Genomic DNA, 21,133 nt, shown 5'->3' with positions numbered 1-21,133 from the left:
GCTAAAGGTAATTCATGTCCCTAAGCTATGTTTGTGTTTCTGGTTTTTCCTGTCAGAAATATGACTATGACAGCAGCACGGTGCGCAAGAAGTTCTTCAGGGAGGCTCTGCTGCAGATCATCATCCCCTACATGCTGCAGCAGCTCGCGCCATCCTGCTCACCTGTGAGTAACACTTGAAATAAAAGTGAATGAACTGTCTTACAAACTTTTCCTTACATATAATTACATATAATTTATGGGATTTGAAGGATAAAAACTGTAAATAATAAAACACAAGATGCCATACAATATATGAGTGGGTTGCAAAAGTAGAAAATTTAGTACCTATGAATCACCAAAGCAGCAAATGTACATTTGAGGGGGAAAAAAGGCATAAATATTGACTCAGAGGGAAAAAAAACAAAAAGAAAAAAACCTGTTGTCATCCTGTTTCCCCATCCTATTTACTTCATCAATATGATGCTTGTGTCTAATCTAGAACCAGTCCCATGACTATCAAAAGAAATTCAGTGATTAATTTTTGTCTCACAATAGCGTTCAGTTTCCAAACTAGAAGACAAGTTCTCATAAATCACTTAAAGAACAGGTTTTGAACTGGCACCAGAACTAGCGACAATCACTGAATCACGTCGGTGGAAAAAGAGGTAGCGTAGTTAAATGGCTGCACAGTAGGCAGACGTGTTTCTAAAAGGAACTTTTGCCATGAGTAATGCTTGAAGCTTTTTTGTGAACTGAGAAGTTTTCAATCATATTTCAGCCCTGACCAGAGAACAAAAGGACTGTCTACTAGAAGTTAGAGAGGGGGATCTCCTCTTCTGCAAACATTTGGACTATCCCAAAAACTGCTGCAATGGTCATCAAAAGATGTCTTTAGTGATAAAATACTGACTCGTCATTAAGGATACAGGGAGCACATAAATGTCGTCTTTATGAGGGGAAAAAAAAAGAGTTGAGGATGCATTTAAAGAGCATTTTTGAGAGTTATGATTTCAGCCTCACCTGCTGACCAACTAAAAGGATTGGTGCTAGAAACGACATCCTGGTCTTATTTGAATTCTGTTTCCTTAGGAGCTGCCTCGTTTCAAGGAGCTAATCTTTGAGGACTTCTCGCGTTTTCTGTTGATAGAAAATATGTTTGAGGAAGTGGTGCTGCAGTCTGTCTCCAAAGACATAATGATGGGTAAGGGCCAGGATCAAGATTTAGAAACAGTTTTCATGATGATGGCATCAATGGATAGCTGCAGTAATAACATGCCTTACCTTTTCCCCCCGTGTCCAGCTGTAAAGGAAGCAGCTGTGCAGAGGAGGCATAACCTCTACAGGGACAGCATCATTCTGACCAACAGCGACCCCAACCTGCACCTGCTTGGGGAAAACCCCCAGGTGGACTGGGCCACCAAATTTGGCGGTGATGAGCCGGAGGGCTCTGTCAGCAGTGCAGATGAAGGAAGGGGTTTTGGGAGAAGACGCAAGCAGGTGGTGTCAATGATACAGCTGGACGGGGTGCCTCTGCCCTATGAGTCCTGCTTGGAGGTCCCAGGGGTGGAGCTGATCCCTGAGGAGGATGCTGAGAGCAAAGAGGAGGAGAATGAGGAGGACCAGTTGGGAAAAGCAGAGGACCTCAGCCCCAAGTCTCCTGATAGCGTGAATGAAATCAGGGACTTGATTAATCCGGTGGTTGAGGTGGCGGTGCCAGTGTCCAAGGAGCAGAGTGAAGTCACCAACAAAACAGAGGCGACCACTGGCAGCATCAGCGTGGAGGATGGGGTCGAGGAGGGCGTGACTCACGTCACCACTGTGGTGGAGACTGTTCCAAAGGGGTCTCTGGGAGAGAAGACGTCCCCACAAGCAATCCTCCAGCAGCTGTTGGCGAGCAAGAAGCAGGAAGTTGATAAGGAGGAAGCAGCCATCCAGAACGCCATCGAGGAGCTAGAGATAGCAGTGCAGGAAGATGAAAGTGAACAGATTACAGAGATCTCTGCAGCCGAATCAGATAATGAGTCCTCCCCACCACTGGTTACAGACTCCAGCTCACGTGAGGACAGCGGCTTCCAGTCACCCACCAGCGAGGGACCAGTTGACAGCGAGCCTCAGCCAATCACAAATGGTCTGAATGGAGAGGAAAAGATAGTCGACCCTGTAGAAGTGGAGGTTGTTTTATCATAAGAAGACATTCCACGAATAAACTGGAGAAACCTGCAGAGATGAATGGCAGCATGCATAAATATTGAGAAGCTGAATGAATATGGATTGTATTTAAGGGGTTAAAAATGCCTTTTCTTTGTTGCTGTTGATATTGCACACTCCAGAACCCAGTCCTCCAGTTTTTTGACACGTATATTTGGTGACTGGTCAGTGTAGACTTTCTTCATATTCCGCATGTGTCAGTAAAGTCATATCCAATCCAAGTTTTGTTTTTTTGTTTTTTGTAATAGCAGGAAATAATTTGAATATCTGTAACATTAAATGCTCTTGTAATTACAACTTACACTTTACTACAGGTAATCGGAGCCTTGCCTAATGTTCTTAGCCTCTATCTGGTCAGCAGGGGGTGCTACAGCAATACTTTCTTCTTCATCCTGATCTGTATTTATCTATTTTTTTGTAAAATGTTACTTTACAAGCATGCAATTTGTTTACTTTATGGCCTTTATGTTTCAATGCATTTCAGTACAAACAGGCAGGGAATGTTAAACACATCTACAGTAACTTTAAAACAATGGATTTGTTTTTATTTTTAAACATTTAAAAAATAAAGCTTCTTGAAGAACCATCAACAGCTCTGGAGGAAGCCCGCTTGATTATTAGAAGGAAAACTTGGCTTTAGTGATTCTAGATTATCACTTGCATCAAATATCACATCTTTTATTTAAAATCATCCATCTAACATCATACACACTGCTGTAGTGATCTCAAGCTGTAAATTTAGCTTGTGTTTTATGTGACAACAGATAATAGGTTTTAATTCCAGTCTGTTTGGCAACCCTACAGATAACCGTTTATTTTAGGGGGGTATAATTTGTTTATAGTTTCTATGAGTGGTTTTATGAAAAGAACTTGTTAATTTGGTACTAAAGGGGGGAAATTGAAGCTCTGTATGTGCACAACAGTATGAATGTTGTTGAATTTAATGTTTTTGCCTGATTCTGCCCTGATCAGACCTGCTATGTACTAACTGAAAGACTCAAGGTTAGACCTGCGTGCGATTTACATTTTAACACCCAATAACTTTTTTTTTTTTAATTCATAAGAGCAACAGAACTTACACATTGTCAATCATTACTTTTCGAAAAGACAACACCTTCTGTCTTTAGACCATCGATTCCCTTTGAAAAAAAAAAAAAAAAAAAAAGGAAAACAGGGTAGAAGGAGGCAAAAGCAATTAGAAAAATGGGTTTTTAACTATGGTAAGAAATGATTAGACATTGGGTTGATAGTCCATGTATTACAGAGTGTCCATATTTAGCCCTTTTCTGTGTGTGAGACACTGACCAAGTCGTATTTTTCCATTAAATCCTGAGCAGTTAATTTAATATTAATGTAACCATTTTATCTAGTCAGGACCCAGATTCATTATTTCCAATGGAGGGCTACCTTGTTTTTATTTATTATAAAACCTGTGTGGATTATAACATTCAGGTGTAAACAGTTTTTTTCCTGTTTGTTGTACTTACGTTTACTTAAAATATGTATCGAAATGGATGAATAAAAAACAAACAAAGCACAAAACACTTTATCGGCTTCATTCTTTATCTCTTTATTCTTTTTTTCAAAGACAAAAAAAAGAAGCCATCACCAGAAAAAAATCTTATTGATATGCAACAGTAAATAAAGCAGCTGAACAAATCTGTATAAGCCTTTAGTGTCAGTGATTTTTTTAATCAGTTAAAAGAAAATATTACCAAAGATAGGAACTTCTGAAACGTCTCAACTGTCAGCTTCAAGGCACTTTGCTTTTCTGATTGTGGTTAAACAATTGCTACAGAACCACATGACCATGAATAATAACAAACCAAGATGACCTTTCACAAGGTTTTACAAGCGAGAATCACATGTATCAGTTCCTCATACGGACTCCAGCGCAATGCAATTCTGTCTCATGACCCGTGACTGTAAATGTCTGACTTAGCTGCAAGTCAGCTTTAAGATTTTAGTCCAAAACACTTGACAATCAAATATCAAGTTCCATCTTGAATCATTTGGCAGCAAATGGAAAAAAAAAAAGAAAAGAAAAAACCCAACCCTAAACAAAACAACAACAACAACAACAACAACATAGCTTCCTAACACACCACAATCTGTGCAGACTTCCCATCTCTGGGTTTTGTGTTATCATTCTGTGGGTGATTCCAGTGCATTTCTTCTTTCTTTCTTTCTTTCTTTCTTTCTTTCTTTCTTTCTTTCTTTCTTTCTTTCTTTCTTTCTTTCTTTCTTTCTTTCTTTCTTTCTTTCTTTCTTTCTTTCTTTCTTTCTTCTTTCAATTGTTTAGATTTTCAAGATAATTTAAAAAATAATAATAATTAAAAAAGCAGAATTGAACAACACTCCTACTTTTCCTGGAGATTTAAAAAAAAAAAAAAAAAAAAAAAAAATCATTTTTCCACAGGTATTACTCACACAGTCTGCTGACTTAAAAGTGAAGCAGAACTAATACTAGGACTGAAAAACTGATTGTTTTCTTAACATTATGTACCTTTAACAGAAATGATCTATTTGTTAATTAGGGGAAAAATGTTAAAATGTAGCATTTTCTGTTTTCTGGAAGCTTAAAATCATTTTCAGTTTCTATATCCAGATGAGGTTTAGGCAAAGTTTAGTGTCATGTGGCTCATTCTCCACCAATTTTTCCATCCTTCGAGATCCTCGGATAGTAAAAAGTAAACTTTTCTTTATTTCACTATTAAATGTCTGTGCCATCACATCCGACCTAAGAGAGGAAATGAGATAAAATAACCGAGGACCGACCCCGTGATGACCCCGAGGAATATCCAGGTGTTATAGGACATGACGCACAGCATCAGCATGTAGGCCAGAGACACCTGCAGCATGTGGAGGACCGTCTGTATGATGTGCAACAACCAGCTGATGAAAAGAAGAGGGAGAGGGTTATTTACAAATAAACTAATAAGTCAAAAACATCGTTCAGGTCTCGACATTCAGTCTGCCAATATGTGATGGTCTCAGTTTGCCACACACTTTTGTTTAATACCGCCCAAAAGATAATAATAGTTGCAATCTAGGATACACCAACAAAAAAAGGGTGTCACCATGCTATGGAGGTTACCACCATGCCACAACCATACAGTTCAAATAGATGCATTTCTGCATTTTATTCAGCGATTTGCATTTCACAGTACGATCCATGATAAAAAAAAAAAAAGTTACTAGAAATGACTTGCTTACCTGTTCCTGGTACTTTGAGGTGTAACGACTGATGCTATAGGGGTCAGTGAGGATTCAGAGGGGCTGCTGTCCAGGACAGAGATGCTGTCGCAGTGGGAAGATGGGGCGTCGTATGGAGACTGAGGCTGGGTCAGCTTGGAGGGATTCCCCAGCCACAATCTCCACACTTTAAGCACCTCGTAAAAGACAGTCAGAAGCAAGACCACCAGCACTGACACCACCATCCCTGTAGGTACAAAAATACAAAATGTTAACTCACAAAAAAGTCACTATTAAAAAGTACGTTTATGCAATATGATGATGATGATGAAGTGAAATTTATTTCGGTCAACAACAACAACACAGATTATCATTTTACATAAAAGTACTCAATCCTACAGTAACCGACAATGGAATAGGCTGAAGGCTTGTGGCTTATAATTATCCTGTCCTTTACCCCATAGGAATAATCAAATCCTTAACCAAGAAAATAAATAGCATTGATAAATAAGTTATATAACAGTTTGAAAAGAAATCAATGATAAATCAAGAAATTAAATCAACACAAAGTTATTCATCAAACCAAATTTCCGTAACCTTGAATGATACAAATTTTTAAATTCTTCCTGAAAAATGACAAAGAAAAACACATCTTCAGTTCATCATTAAGTCCATTCCATAATTTCACTCCCAAAACTGACACACATCTATACTTAACATTGAAATGCCTAAAGTGAGAACCAAACTTATAAGACCCCCTCAAATCATATTTTCCATCTCTTAGTTGAAACATACTTAAAACACAAATTAGAACATTTTTCATCACTCGATATATCATTTCTAAAGTTTTAGAATGAATTTTAACATAGATGATCCTACAAAACACTGGTTGGTGGACTCCCTATATCCAACTTTATTATTCTAATAGCTCTTTTTTGCAATTTAAAAATTGAATCCAAATATGTTTTGTATGTGTTCCCCCAAATTTCTGCACAATAGATCATATAAGGCAAACAAAGGGAAGTATACAATACATAAACGCAGTTCTTATTCAAAAAAAATCTCTTGTTTTATAAAGAATAGAAACAGATTTGGATAATTTCCGTTTCACATGTTCTATGTGGGGCTTCCAACAAAGTTTATCATCAATAATTACTCCTAAAAATTTTGTCTCATATACTCTTTCAATTTCAACATTATTTAAAGTCAGTTTTACTTTAATATTACTTTTACTACCTCCAAATAACATAAATCTTGTTTTACTTTCATTCAATGATAGTTTATTAAATACAAACCATCTATTTAACTTCATGAGTTCTGTTTCCACTGTTTTCAGTAATTTCTTTATGTCCTTTCCAGAGCAAAATAAGTTTGTATCAACAGCAAACGCCACATATTTTAAAGTATCACTGGCTGTACAAATATCATTTATATCAAGTAAAAATAACTTAGGTCCCAAAACAGATCTTTGCAGAACTCCACAAGTTACTTTTCTAAGTTTAGATTTCATGTTATTAATACTCACATATTGGAACCTATTATTCAATAGGTTCCTTTGAATAATACATCATTATTTTTGCTACTTTCAGATTTAGACTAGATTGACACCAACATCTGTTCACTTAATGCGAAGCTCCAGCCAAAAGCAGGTTCATGAAAAATACAGAGGACTGGAAGCATTGAGAAAACAATACATTTTCTCTACATATAGCTTGAGAACATTTTCCCTGCTTCCCCTGGGATACATGAGGGGTATCTGTTCTGGCAACTCCTCTACAACCGTAATATTTTAGTATTAAATTTTTTTTTTTTTCACTTTAACAACTAATTATAACCCCTTAAACATCTCCTTAATGTAATTAAATCTAATCCAGATCCACTTCAAGGCTGGCATATTTGGACAAATGTAGAAAGGGGTTGGTGCACAGTCTTTCAAAGCTGTTTAAAAACTAACTTCAATTAATACATTGTTGGTTCCTGCGACAAGTTTAAAAAAAAAAAAAAAAAAAAAAAAAAAAAAAAAAAAAAAAACACTTGACAAAAAAAAGATAAATCTGAAGCAAATTTTATCAACCTGTTAAAAACAAGTTTGAACAGGTTTATTCAAGCTTCAGTTCATGAACATGGTAGATCAAGTTTGTATAGTAATGTCAGCAATATTACAGAAACACTCCACCGTCATCAGAAATAAGTATTTGAATTGCACCACACAATTTTTAAATCCAGATGAACTGATTCTAAGGCTTTTTCGCAAGACTTTAATACTCTGCAGCTTACCTGCAGGGCTGTGCACATCCCAGAAGTCAAACAGCAGCGTCACACTGCTCGAAACCCCAAAAGTCATCTAAAGAAAAATGAGAAGGGTATTAGGAGTTGTTCACTGGTAAAGTGGAGTTTAGGGCCAACATTTATACTGAATGCAGTGGTGTCCAATGTTCCAAGAACAGTCCGTACAATAGTACTCAAAATATTTCTGATTACAGAGTGAAAAACAAAGAATTTAATTTATACTACTTTGCACAAATATGCTGTATATACACACACATGATTTTGTCCGACAATTAGAGGACATACTGCCCCACAAAGGCACACTTTGTTCAGCCTTGCTGCTGTGGATATGGGCTGACAGAGGAATGCACGGTCTGTGGCTCTTGCTTGCTCAGCAGCACAGCTCTATCCCTGATAATTCACCACCTGTCTTGGCATAACTGCCTCTCACCAGCTGCAAACTAGCAGATCTCAGTTAGGCATCAGCCTAGCTGAGATCTGCTAGTTATAAAGTCTGGAAATGATAAAGTTCCAAATTTAACAGAGCTACACTGGCTTCCAGTGTCATACACACTGACCTAAAAATTCTCGCCTTAGATGGTCTTGGATCATTGTCTACCACTTTATCTCAGGGCACTCTGAAATCCTCCAATGACAAACTGTTAAGACATACGATATTTCTCTCAAAAAAAAAATAAAATAAAAAAAAATCTGGGAGCAGCTTCGGCCCCTCATGCCCCCAAACCACCGTTTGGCTTCTTTCTCCGTGACTCCATATCTCTCTCTTTCTGCCTCTCTCCCTCTTATTGCTTCATCTTCCTCATAAATGTTTTTATGAATTTAGATTATCAAGCAAAGCACTGAATGGAGTACCTCACTCAACTTTAGGAAAGCCTTCAACTATTGAGGGGAAGACCACGAAAGCCTTTCTAAATATGGTCACACTGAAGTGCACAGCATAGCTGTACATTAGTTGCATGTAGAATTACACAAAGCTTTGTAGTTTGTCATCTACATATTGTAGTTGTGTGTCACTGATCGTTTAAAGCATTTTTAAAAGAAAAAAGTCTACTGCAGTTATTATTTGTGCCTTCTTTCTTTGTGAACAGTCTCCCTTTTCTGCCTAAGCTAACCAATGAACAATCAACCCACATACAGCTTTTTGGAGGACTGCACACAAGTACATTTTCATATCCTCTGCATATTCGAAGACCTACACAAACAGATACCAATGTGGGACCATAAACACTTCACAATGTCATTACGAAAGCGGCACCATTGTCAATGGGAAACTACCTGAAAGGTTCACTAAAAGGTGGAAAACAAGAACCGATCTGAGCCATCCACTGGAGCCAGTTTTCCCAGTTTTAGACTTTGCTGGTGATCTTGCGTAAAGTATAACCAACTGTAATAGAAAACTGATGCCCAACAGAAAACCGCGCATTTAAGCCTAAAGCCATGTGTGATGATGCAATTTCTGATATGTAAAGTAAATGGGGACAGTTAACTATGCAGATGAGTCTGGTTATCTTGGAACTCGTCCCAGCAAAGACAATGCAGTACAAAAGACTGTCGGAGCAAAGGATTATCTGCTTTATCCGGAGGCCAAATCAATAAGCTTAAGAACAAAGGTCCATCTGTCCAACAGTAACCAGAGTTGTTTTGTTTGGTATTGTGGCCACTGGCTGTGACGTAAAAACAATCGATGCCTTAATCCTCCTTATTTCCTGGACTTCTAAAATTTCAACTATACAGTCAGGCCAGATGACCAAGTTCAGAAGTGCAGTGCTGATAATCAAACATCCTCAAAGTTCTTCCCGAAACAACTTGGTGGACGAATGTGATGACCCCTTGTTAGAATATGGACCTAACAAGGGAGAAAGCACAATATGAAGTACAAGACAAAGCATAGAGGGAAGGATTTTATTTTCTACTTTTTCCTCTTCTCTTTCCTGGTGGCAATAATGGTTTCCCCTCCTTGAGCCTTGTTCTGCTGATGGTCCCTTCTTGTTACAAAGGAGGCTTGTCCTCCCCACCATCCCCAAGCGCTTGCTCATCAGGGTTCCAGCTCACAAAAATTGTCGTTAAAATAAAAGCTCTTTGAGATGACCCTTGTTGTGAAGTGGCAATGTATAACTAAGACTGACTAGATGATGAACCCTAATTAATTCCATCATGTACATTCCTGTCTAGTTGTGACATTCGCAAAAAAAAAAAAAAAAAAAAAGACAAAGCACGGCAGGCATCCTGGAGGTCAGATATTTGGGCAATCACATCATGTAATGGGGCCATTATGCTTACTGTTCCATTCGACAAAAGTCATGTCATATCCTCTGGTGCCGGTCGTTCACCTCTCGATTAAGTGACTAATGTGACAGGTACAATGGAGGCCTAAGAAAAGAACCAAGTTGACTCTTCTTACAACTACTGTGCTATAGAAAACCAAGTAAAGGCCTCTCGGCCTGGGGCTCGGTCACTCAGGCACAGCTGGCGGCCGGCGGAGCTCACGGGCGCGTCACTGCAACTCCCCTTGGCTTCTGCTCCGCGGCTGCTGAGTGAACCCTCATCTGGGACTCTCCTCAGCTCGTACTGGGACAGTGGCGCGGCTGCCCCTCTGTTGGTCTTCCATGGTCTCTTGTGTTCTGGGGGCCTCTGGATGTCTGGAGTTTTTGATCTCCTCCATACCTGCTTCACACCCTGGAGGACGGGGCTGTGGCCCCCCCACACTCCCTAGCAGATCGTTACATGGAGAAACCTTTGGAATACAAGCGTGCTGATCCACACAGGTATGCACACGGGTGTTCACTGCTCGTAGACCCAAATTACACCTTTCTTGGCTGCTACTTCGAAGCACATCTGTCCTGCGTGCTGCACAACAACATTGAATATTTAGTATTTACTGCTGTTTACACTTAGCTAGATTAATGCGATGGTGTTGTGTTTAGTATGTTGCTTTGTTTTGTTTTGTTTTTGTCTTTTTTTGCTTGTTTTCTATTCTTCTCTCAACAGGTGATCCAGGAGATTTTTATTTTTTTTCTCCCCCCCTTTCTCACTGTCCCTCTCCCCTTCTGTTTTTCCTTTCCTTCCTCTTTCTTTCTCCCTTTCCTATCTCTTACTCATGTCTGTCCCGTCTGTAACATCTGAAAATAAAATATAATAAATAATAAAAACAAAGATCGACCAAATGGACCAATACGGCAATGCCACGATGATCCATTTGGCAAAGTAAATCCATTGGGTATCCTTGTTGGTCTTCAGACAACAATTCTGATGGCTAAAGAACCAAATCGGGACAAGCGAAAAAAAAAGAAAAAAAAGAAAAGAAAAAAAAAACCAAGTAAAGCAGTCAAAGGATAATCCTATATTGGCTCTTAATCTACAAAACATTTTACTCAACATGGTAGTGGTCTATCACAACAACTAGAACCAGCAGAGTTACACCCATCCATCACTGACACCCTAGTCAGGCTGTCAAATACCCTACTGAACTGAAGTAACCTCACTCCACACCGAAAGGTCTCAAACACCCACAAGGTTCAAGCTAACCCAAGCACCACTTAACTTCCTATCCAAGTTTTCCTTCCTTTATGTTTTATCAAATTAAGGATTTTTGGAGGTAAAACGCAGTTCCACAGAGAAACAGTGTATAATCAGAGCCAAAACTGAACTATGAAGCCATCTGTACATGAATAATAACTCAAAATTATTTAGTTTGGGTTTTAACTTCAGAATTCACCTTCATTCTGAAGCCCTAACCACACGTGGTTTGTTTAAAACTGGTCTGATCAGCTACCCGACTGCTTTCCTTGTCATCTTTTTAGTGAGCTCACCTTAAGCTCAAATCTTAGTAATTATGGTACTGAGTGAACTGTACTCCGTTTAAATAATGAACTATCCTACAAAAGCAGCATCCAATTTGTGATAAATGTAGTTATTATTTTAAAGGCAAAAAAAGAAGAGCTAGAAAGAGCTGGCTTTGCTGCACAGTGAGAAACATTAAATTTATGTCTTTATAACTTCTTTTAGTGTGAAACGGATACATGGTGGCCAAAGTTTCCATTTAAAATGGCACAGGACAGCAGAGGTGATAAAAAAGTCGAAGTATTTGACACAATGAAGGAACGAGGGGAAAAATCAAATACAGACAGCTTGAGTCAACAATCCAACTGGGGGCTAGACTCGGAAAGCACTGTGAGCTTATCTTTCAAATACACTTTGGAAAAACCAGGTGTTTGTTTTCAAGGTGACAGTTGGGACTGAAAATGGTGTAATTAGTGCTGCTACTACAAGCACTCAAAATGACTGTATTCTGCACTTTTACACGAATACAGAACAATTTCCGAGTCTCAAAATGTGCTTTCACTATTTAGGTTTAACCGATAACTTTCATTTAAAGGTTATTTAGGGTAAAAATATCACAACTGCAATAATACTACTCGTTTTAGTGGACCTAAAGTTAACAAAAGTCACACTCGGGTTTTATTGGCATAAATGCACTAAAGACCCTAAAGCAATGATTGAGCTTATTTTAAATTCCAAGTGCATAAAGCAGCAGCACCTACATATGAATTCACATCTGCAACTTGCATACCTAAAACTGATCTGACCCGAATTTATTTATTCTCAGAAATCGACACTTTAAAATGAAAACAGCACAGGTGACATAATGTCCAGCTTTGGATGACACTGACAGCAAGGTATAAAGTTAATCATATGGTTACATAACACTGACGCTGTTGTTTTAGTGTTTTTGTAGTAGACTTTTAAAAAAAGGGGTCTCAGTAAGCGTCCCTTCTCATTAGCTTAAACTATAAACATGATTCAAAGTAAAGTTAACACATCTTAGTTTTTAAAAGATGAGTTATCTCCCAGACTCACGCCAGGTCAGACGGTAGTAGTTTGTAGTAGTAGTTTCACAGCAGATTATTTCATATTTTTTTAATGGCTTTATTAGATGCAGTGTGTCAGAAACCAGTAAGTACTGCTTACACCGACTCCCTGGGTTCCCTGAAGTGTGCATGACGTGTTTTCCTCACACTAAGTGAGTCAGTGCCACACATTAACCAGCAAAGAAACGTCTCAAATGCAAAACAGCTTATTAAAGTAGCACATATGGCGTATGCTAGACCGCTGAGTGACAAAACAAACACACACAAAGAGAACTCACTCGCATCCTGACGAGCTTGCTGCGCTAACGTTGACACCACACTTTCAGCGGTTATTGAGCGCAGCTTCCATCACAGATGAGTCTCGGTCCGGACATTCAAGCACGAGCCATTTCCACATCATCGGCGTGCATTTCTCAAATATGCCTCAACAGAAACAGCCAGTGTCCCACCTACTCAGCCCAAAGACGCTATGTATGTAGCCTGTGGTACCACGTGACTTCGCCTAACAAACCACGGTTGACGGTTAATGTAGTTTTTCAACATGTAGGGCGAAGGCAAACATCCTGAGTGCGACTGCGCAGCCGAAATAGAGAGTCCCGGATAAACAACCGTTACCCTTCAGATTAAAGAGGGCGGCTACAACCCCCAAATATTTGAGTTTAAAAACGAGTGAAATAAGACCGCTAACTGAGCAGAAATCGAAGCTTTTAAAGCGTTTAATGAATATGTATTATGCAGAACCAATGACTGTAGAACGCTGTGGTCATGTGACAGACGGAAGCAGCTCACACGATTCTTGGAGTTGTATCAAGGACACATCTAAAACCTGCAGAACATCGGCACTCGAGGCCTGTAGTTGCCCACCCCTGCTCTAGACCATCACTCTCATACACTTCTCTACCATTCCTGACTTCCTCATGCAGTCCCACACTTCCTCTCTTGGCACCCGTCATAGCCTTCCTCTAGAATCCACCAAGAGAGTGCATCACATCTGCAGTTCTTTTCCTCAGCATGACCCCGTACTGTTGATGTATACATGTTTGTCTGGAACAGTTGTCTCTTGCAGGGACCACCTGTGGTGGACGTTTCTGTCATTTCAATGTTTATCTATTATTTATTTACTTTAGTATGGATGGCAGTAGGGGAGGTCTTTATTAGTAGCCAAAGCTGTTAAATCATGTGAAAACACTATTAAAATGGAGATATTTATGCCCTTGTTCACATTTTTCAAAATTATTCAGTTGACCAGATTGCAGTCTTTGCCGGCCGTTTCTGGCCCCACACCTTATGTTTTGAAACCCCTTCCATAACATTAAGTCTGGCAAAATGTTCAGGTGTAATAGTAAACAGTCTATTTTTTATACAGCAGAAAACTTTGTTTTTTCACAGAAATGTGGGTGGATGTAGTGCCTTGCTTCCCCTTACCCCCTTACTTTGTCGTTCTATGCAGTACAGCTTTGATTCTGCACTGTAAGCTGAAACTGTACATGTAATGGTTGAGGTGCAACTATATCCACACTGCACCTGTAAACAGCTCATATAGTAGAAAAATACAAAACTGGACACCACTCATCAATATATGAGGGGAGGGGGGAGGGATGAAAAGATAACATAACGAGGGGTTTCATAAAGCTATAGTACCTTTTGGTGAAGAGGATTTGAACAGAATGAAGGCTGGTAAAGGCAGCATGAAATGGCTTCAGAAAAGGAATTGCACAAGTTTTTTTCTCCTAAAACAAAGAGTTTAAAACAAAGTTCAGCAGGTCTACAAAGTCCAGTGTCTTACTGTTTTTGAAAGCTACATCTGTGTACATCAAGTGCACTTTGCACAGTCCCGCCAGACACAAAGCAGGAGGAGCATGTCCTGATGTCCTCATAGAGAAGAAGAAGGTAGTCCACCGCAGGCTCATGTAAATGTTGAAGGGTATCCAGATTGTTTAAGGCATGCTTTCACAATAATGCAGAGCCACAAGATTTCTGTTATCAGAAACTCATGCTGTGATTTGAAGCGGAGTGGCAAGATAAGACGAAAACACACGAAGAGTCACACAAACATTCAGTGCAGATGTTGTGCTTCAGATTTTCAGGGACATTAGGCATTACTATGCCTGGAGGATGTGGATTAAATTTTTTGTCATCAATATATGACAAAACATGACAAATGTATGCAACTACGTGGAACTGTAGCACTGAAGTCTATTTTGCTGTTATGAATAAAATGAGAAAAGAGTTTTTATACGTGCAAAACAAAAGGTTTGGTGAACAAATATCTATACATACAACAGAAAATAGCAGACATTTGTGCAATGCTAAGATCATATTATGGTACAACAACATAAAATCAATACAAAATACAATAGTTAAACCCCACTGCTGACCACAAGCAGAAATGGACAAAAAAGGAAAATATCTCCACTTTTACAGATGTTCGATCAGAAATTGGCTTGAACTCAAGTTTGATTGAAGTTAAACTGCATTTTACTTTCTCTCATTCTCTCTCTCACACACACACACACACACACACACACACACACACACACACACACACACACACACACACACACACACACACACACACACACAGTAAATGAAGTGCTGAGATGTCCAGATGTGTTAACATCTGCACTGACTGACACACTCAAATCACCAGAAGAAATTTAAGGCAACAAAGGGGAAAAATAACATAAATCATCCTGATGCAAACCACATGCATCTTCAACCTCCGTTTATAAGTTCTGCTCAACAGAAAGGAAAGAAATACATTTCTAGAGCGGACTTCAGCTGGTGAATCACAGAAACAAGGACTAAGTTAGGTGGGTCAGTTAACATGGCTGGTCGTTTTAGTCTCCAGTTTTAAGAGCAGGCTCAAAAGAGATAAAGCCTGTACCGGTATCACCCACAAGGGGGCAGAGTACGGCTTTCGGTACTGCAGACCTCATAACCAGCTACAGGGAAAATGAGGCTCACGAGACAAACTTCCTCTGAATACAAAAGTGGTACGGCAAGAAAAATATCTTAAGGAGCCAATGAAAGGGAGACGTAATGAAATAAAAAATATAATAAATAATAACAAAGTTTGACTGCACTGCTTTGTGGAAGCGTTTTTGATTAAAAGGCCTTTTCCTCTTAAAATCTAATTTGTATTTAATTTTCCTCTGGTCTGTAGTGCTGTTTATCCATCACTATTGATTCGGTGTGAGATTCCCAGTTTCCGACATATCAGCTCTGCAGCCGTCTGCTTACTCTTGGATTTAATGGAACTGAATGGCACGACACCTTTGGAGCTAAAAGACACACACACAAAAAGAAGAAGAAAAAAAACATGAAAGAAGGAAAATATCCATCCATCCATTTTCTGCCGCTTATCTGGGTTCAGGTTACAGAGGCAGAGGTCTACCCAGAGGCACCCAGCCTCTCATTGGGTTCTTCATTGCATTTCCAACCAGCTGAGCAATGTAATCTCCCCAGCGTGTTCAGGTTCGCCATGGGGGCCTCTTCCCAGTAGGACATTGTGTAAAAAAAAAAAAAAAAATTTAAAAAAAGAAAAATTCCAGAACTACCTCAACTGGCTCTTTGTGATGTGAGCTCCACATCCTACTGCTATGGGAGAGCGCAGACACCTTTCAAATATCTGTTATCTCATTCTTTGGCTTACTACCCACAGCTCATGACCACAGGCAAGGGTGAGAATGTAGATTAACTGGTAAATCGACAGCTTAACTTTTATGCTCAGATCTCTCTTCTTCAAAGCACACTGGTACGGCCCGTACCACACCCATCCCTCTGTCAATCCCCCGCTCCTCTATTCCCTCACTTGTCGGTTCAAGACCCGGGACACTTACACCTGTCCCTGACCCAGAGTGCACACTCCACCCTTTTCCGGCTGAGAACCATGCCCTCAGTCCTGCAAAGTGCCTCACTGCCTCAAGACACATCATCTACCAACAGCAGAGAGGTGATCCTGAGGTCACCAAACAAGAAACCCTCCACCACTTGGATGGATTTATAAATTAATAAAAGTTATGAACAGAATCTGTGAAGAAGGGCAGCCAAAACCCATCGAGAACGCATCGGAATTACTGCCAACAGTGCAAACCACAGCCCATAACAGCCTGAAAGATAAGGAATAGCCACATCATGACCTGGTGACACAAAACAAATACCCCGATTTTGTCATGAGCAGTTTCGTTTAGGAACAATTTTATTTTCTATTATCTACATCTGCAAAAGAAAAGAAGCAGCTTAGCTGTTGTGGAGGCTTTTAATGATTACATTGTGAGCCTCTCGTCATTTGTCGTTGGATGCTTATTTCTGCAGAGGGATATGGTTGGCAAACGTTGACAGAAGAATGATGGCAATAGACAGTAGAATAAAAGGTTTAGGACTTTGTTTGAGAAACTGGCTCATGATTGCTGATGACCTTTTGAAACGTATTATTTTAAACATTCCATGTAGCTCCATAATAAGGATATTTGAAATCGGGCAACTCACATCAAGATGATTTAGATAAAAAACAAACAAACAGCACAACAGACCAGAGGAAAACTACTGAATGAACTGAATTTGAATTTGCTCCTTGAATTATTTTAATCAGTTACTCAGCCGAGTGGTTTCCCTAAGGACCTACTTATCTTTATAACCATTCTGTGCATTTAAAAACAGATTTTGATGTGAAAAGAAGCTGTTATCACAGGCATCACCTGTGACTGTGTATTCCTCTTTTTATATCCATGATGGAGGCAGCTCTGCCTGCACGACGACGAGGACAGCAGAGACATGTACAAAGAGCAGCGGACCACACTAACAAGCGCATGTTTGGACCCCCGGACCCCCCCGCCCCACCACAAAAAGGCCAGACTGAAAGCTTTTAGTTTCAAGGCATCACAGATGCAACAACATGTTGGAAATAAAAACACAACAGACGTGTCCAACGACTGATTATTCTAAATGCTGTATAACAATCTGAAATACTTTTTTCTTTTTTTTCTTTAGGCACAGTGATGTTCACCTGACATTATCTGCTGGGACATGAGGAAAAATTTAAATTCTTATATTCATTATAAGAAATTATCCCCTTTTTAAAAAAACAAACAAAACAAAACTCAATGCAGGACAAAGAATCAATCCTTGGGGAGTTTGAAGCATCCATCCTCTTTTCATCCACCTTGTCTCTGGATTCGTTTCGAGGCGAGTGCAAACAGGTGTAGGTGGGAGTGGTCACAATTCTTCATCCACCTGTTTCTTCTCTACTGTCTACTGTTGACACTGGAGTTGGCACTACTGCAGCTTTCCTCATAACTAGGTGGGGGCTCTGGAACACACAGAGGCAAAGAAAAGTAAACGGGACTAGATAAGAGTTTAAGGTTATCTCGGAATTTTACTGTGATTTAATCTACTAGAGATTATAGGCCAGAAAATGCAAAACACATTGCTTAGTCATTTTGGGGAGTGGGGGGGGGGGGGGCGCTATCATGGCTTCCATGAGTAGTAGTGAAGTCGAACTCTGGAGCTGAAAATGTGGAAGTGCAAGAAACTGCAGGCCCTTTAATGTCCACATTAAGGCTGGCTGCACATTTTAAATACCCAACTATACAGCATTACAACAGTTTCTTCCTAATCTGGAGTATTTTTATTGTTATTATCTGACAAATTATGTGGACTGCTGTGAATGGAGCCTGGCCGATACAGGACTTTATAAGACTGGTATGTACAGATATTTGGTGATTTAAAAAACAACAACCCAATATCGGCCAATATTTTTAAAACTTGAAGCATGATGATGATGCAACTCATAAATGCCTAATTAGCCATTACACCTTGCAGGTGATTGTCTGGGTGTGGTAGGTTTATTAAGTACTAACCATGAGGGTAGTCAGTAGTGCTGTACTCTGGAGGGAGAATGAGTGAACAGGAAGTGGGGGTTGGAGCAACATTTCCCTCAGTGAAGAAAGGTATGGTGGCTCCTGTGGACAAACAGAAGAGCGGAGCAGATGCATCGGGGGGATTGTGGCTAGGCGGCGCTGCCGCACCTGGTGCGTAGCTGAAGGCGCTGGGAGACATTGTGACTGCCTGGCCTGAGGGATCCTGCTGTGAGTGACTCTTTGTGGGAAGTTCCTCACTGGTAAAGCCTCCTGCACATATATCATCGCCTCGATCCTCCTCTGCTGGCGGAGCGCTGGGCATCACCCCTGCTGCACCCGCTGGACTGGTGGGTGTAGACCTCGTCGGAGACTGGTTTAAAGCGATGTTTCCGATATAGATAGGCAGAGTGACAGCTGCTTCAGGATATCTTAGTGACACCTGTAACACAAACAGAGATCCGTGAAGGGAGCAGCGGGATCAGTCCCTGTTAACTGTGCATTACTCACAGCTAATTTATTTTTTATATTCCCCCCACCCAAGTTGATCCTGTGTCTGTAGAATCTATTCTTTAAAAGTTACCACCCCTTTTGGGTACCCTTAGCAAAGACCCTTTGTTTGTGTAGAAAAGTGTCTGACACCAAGAATTAAAAGCACGTTTAATACATGCAGCCACCATTTTAACAGCTTAGAAATGACACGAGCAGATTACTTTAATAAGTTCCTCTTAAAGCAGCAGCACTCAAGAACACCAAGAAACTGCAACCTGGAAAGTTTTGCAAATTGCTTCCCCTGGCAAATCGAACCGTTTTGCCAAACTTGCAATCATACTTCAGTGTAGCACTGAAAATGGTAAAAAAATATCTGAAATGATGAGTGGGGAAGAAAAAAAAATATCAGATGATCTGCTATTAGCTGCAATGGTCATTTGCAAAATATCATCATAGAGGAATTTCTGAACTTCTTCCCACTTCAAAAATCTATTGTGACCTACTCATACTTTCACCTTGGACAATCACATGAATTTTTTTGATTCATTTGGATCCTACGATAATTTACTTCTTAAGGTCAACTGTCCATTAAAAGCTTCACTGCTCTATAAGACCTGCAGCTCCACTTTAGTTATTTCCTAATACTTAGATCCAAACTTAGATCCAAAAATAGCTCAGAAAATGAAAAGTTAGAATCTTTATTTGATATTTAAATATTTAGGGTCAAATTTATTTATTATTATTTATTTTAAATGACTTTTTACAGTTAACTTGTAGTACCTTCACAGCCCACCAGATGGCTGCCATCAACACTCTGTGGTCTGATTCAGAAACAATTAGGACGGCATAAAGGAAGTAGAAAAATGAAAAGCTGGAGCTGAAAAGCTTCAACTAACATATGTTAAACCTGCAAAACTGCTATCAACCTGGTATAACACACACACACACACATACACACACACCTGAATGAAATAGATGATGTCTATAAGGTTGCAGCCTGTCAGTTGTGACTGAGGGAGTGGAGGAACGATGATCTGTTCCTTCCACTCTGCATGTTTTCCTGCCTTCACTTTCGCTCCCTCCACCTCTGCAATGGTCCGTAGGTCTACCACAGGCTTGTTAGTCTTGTAGGCCACTCTCTGGTGTGACAAAGTCAAACAATTAGAAGCATGAAAAGATGTAATGGCAAATTCAAACCGCTTCACACACCACTAATGTGAAAGCTCGCAGGATAACTTACTGTTCTAGAAATGATCAAGATAACTGTTTTTATCTGAGGTAAAACGAATTTTATGTGTGTCCACATGAAAAGATTTGTTACTTGAGTGGAAATTCTGGTTTATTCTATTATTATAGAAGGTCTAAGAGTTCTCAGTCCTTCTTAAAGATGATTTACACGAACCAAGGATGAGTTAAGAAATACTGATATAACTGTCTACATTTAATAACATACCTGTACGAGACTGGCCAGTACACACCCCGTGTCCTTGCCAGATTTGTTGTGGATCTCGGTGAATAACTTGATGACCTGACCGGGGATGTAACCCTTCATGTCACTGCAAACTTTCAGCATCACAGTCCCCGACTTCACCAGGAGGTAGTTGAACTTCTTGGTGGCCACAGCAGAACTGTGATACTGAAGAGGCAGAGTTGTTGAATAAACGTCTGTCTGTCTGTACGTTGGCAGTAATTAAAAAGTTTGGCTAGCAGAAGCTGTGCAGACTCTTTATTGCAGGATAAACAGGAAACTGACAGTCATCAGGAGAAGAGACTTGATTATGAGTAGGAGGGAGAGAACCCTTTCCTGCTCTGCAACGAAATCAAATAAGCTTCGACAAAGATAAAAGTTTATTAAATAAAGAAATGCATTACAGCATTCTTTTCAATCCAGTCCTAAATGCACTGGGCAAGAATCAAAGAGAATAAAGGTGAGATCAAAGTGAAGGAAAACAAATGTGAATCAAGCACTTACAGCAATGTCTGGAACCTCATTGAGGTTAAGCATGTTGAGTAGGTAGAAGGGCTTCTGGATTTTGTAGTCCTTGGAGAAGCGTGGCGTGTCAATAGTCACCTTCACTCGGTAAACTATTTTCCCAAAGGGTCCCTCAAAGGAAGTTGGGACAGCAGCTAAGCAGGAGATTGTGGGGAAAGAAAACACAAACATGAGTGACATTGGGAATTTCAATCCAACCCACATCAATTTCTCAATAAAGCTGTAACTTACATCAAATTCAGAGGGTCA

General features: G+C 39.8%; 3 protein-coding genes across 3 annotated transcripts in view; 1 reads left to right on the top strand and 2 right to left on the bottom strand.

Annotated features, from left to right (window-relative positions):
* Positions 1–3,731, top strand: part of niban2a (niban apoptosis regulator 2a) — a 31,397-nt gene extending 27,666 nt beyond the window's left edge. The window contains exons 12-14 of the mRNA XM_026174376.1: positions 57–164; positions 1,071–1,182; positions 1,282–3,731. Coding sequence (XP_026030161.1) covers positions 57–164; positions 1,071–1,182; positions 1,282–2,168 — 1,107 coding nt within the window. The 3' untranslated portion in view covers positions 2,169–3,731. The remainder of the gene's footprint in view (positions 1–56; positions 165–1,070; positions 1,183–1,281) is intronic.
* Positions 3,732–4,577: 846 nt separating this feature from the next.
* On the bottom strand, positions 4,578–13,195 carry slc31a2 (solute carrier family 31 member 2). The gene is made up of 4 exons (XM_026174380.1): positions 12,820–13,195; positions 7,662–7,728; positions 5,406–5,631; positions 4,578–5,084 (listed from the first exon to the last, which is right to left on the bottom strand). The coding sequence occupies exons 1-4, from the start codon at positions 12,823–12,825 to the stop codon at positions 4,919–4,921; spliced, it is 465 nt and encodes a 154-aa protein (XP_026030165.1). The 5' UTR covers positions 12,826–13,195; the 3' UTR covers positions 4,578–4,918.
* A 4,190-nt stretch (positions 13,196–17,385) lies between these two features.
* arrdc1b (arrestin domain containing 1b) overlaps positions 17,386–21,133 on the bottom strand; it is a 46,112-nt gene continuing 42,364 nt past the window's right edge. Inside the window, exons 4-8 of the mRNA XM_026174370.1 lie at positions 20,864–21,018; positions 20,345–20,527; positions 19,854–20,030; positions 18,403–18,841; positions 17,386–17,852 (exon numbers count right to left, since the gene is read on the bottom strand). Coding sequence (XP_026030155.1) covers positions 17,788–17,852; positions 18,403–18,841; positions 19,854–20,030; positions 20,345–20,527; positions 20,864–21,018 — 1,019 coding nt within the window. The 3' untranslated portion in view covers positions 17,386–17,787. The remainder of the gene's footprint in view (positions 17,853–18,402; positions 18,842–19,853; positions 20,031–20,344; positions 20,528–20,863; positions 21,019–21,133) is intronic.

The sequence above is a fragment of the Astatotilapia calliptera genome, chromosome 7 (assembly GCF_900246225.1).
Source record: "Astatotilapia calliptera chromosome 7, fAstCal1.2, whole genome shotgun sequence".
NCBI classification, from domain to species: Eukaryota; Metazoa; Chordata; class Actinopteri; order Cichliformes; family Cichlidae; genus Astatotilapia; species Astatotilapia calliptera.
Note: the sequence above shows the minus strand (reverse complement) of the source record. Positions and strands in the feature narration are given on the sequence as shown.

Bases quoted from the DNA above. Each gene is read 5' to 3' on its own strand.
- slc31a2 (XM_026174380.1), bottom strand. The intron at 5,632-7,661 runs GTAAGCTGCAGA...TTGTACCTACAG, and splicing joins GGATGTGCACAGCCCTGCAG to GGATGGTGGTGTCAGTGCTG. The intron at 5,085-5,405 runs GTAAGCAAGTCA...TCTTTTCATCAG, and splicing joins CCTCAAAGTACCAGGAACAG to CTGGTTGTTGCACATCATAC.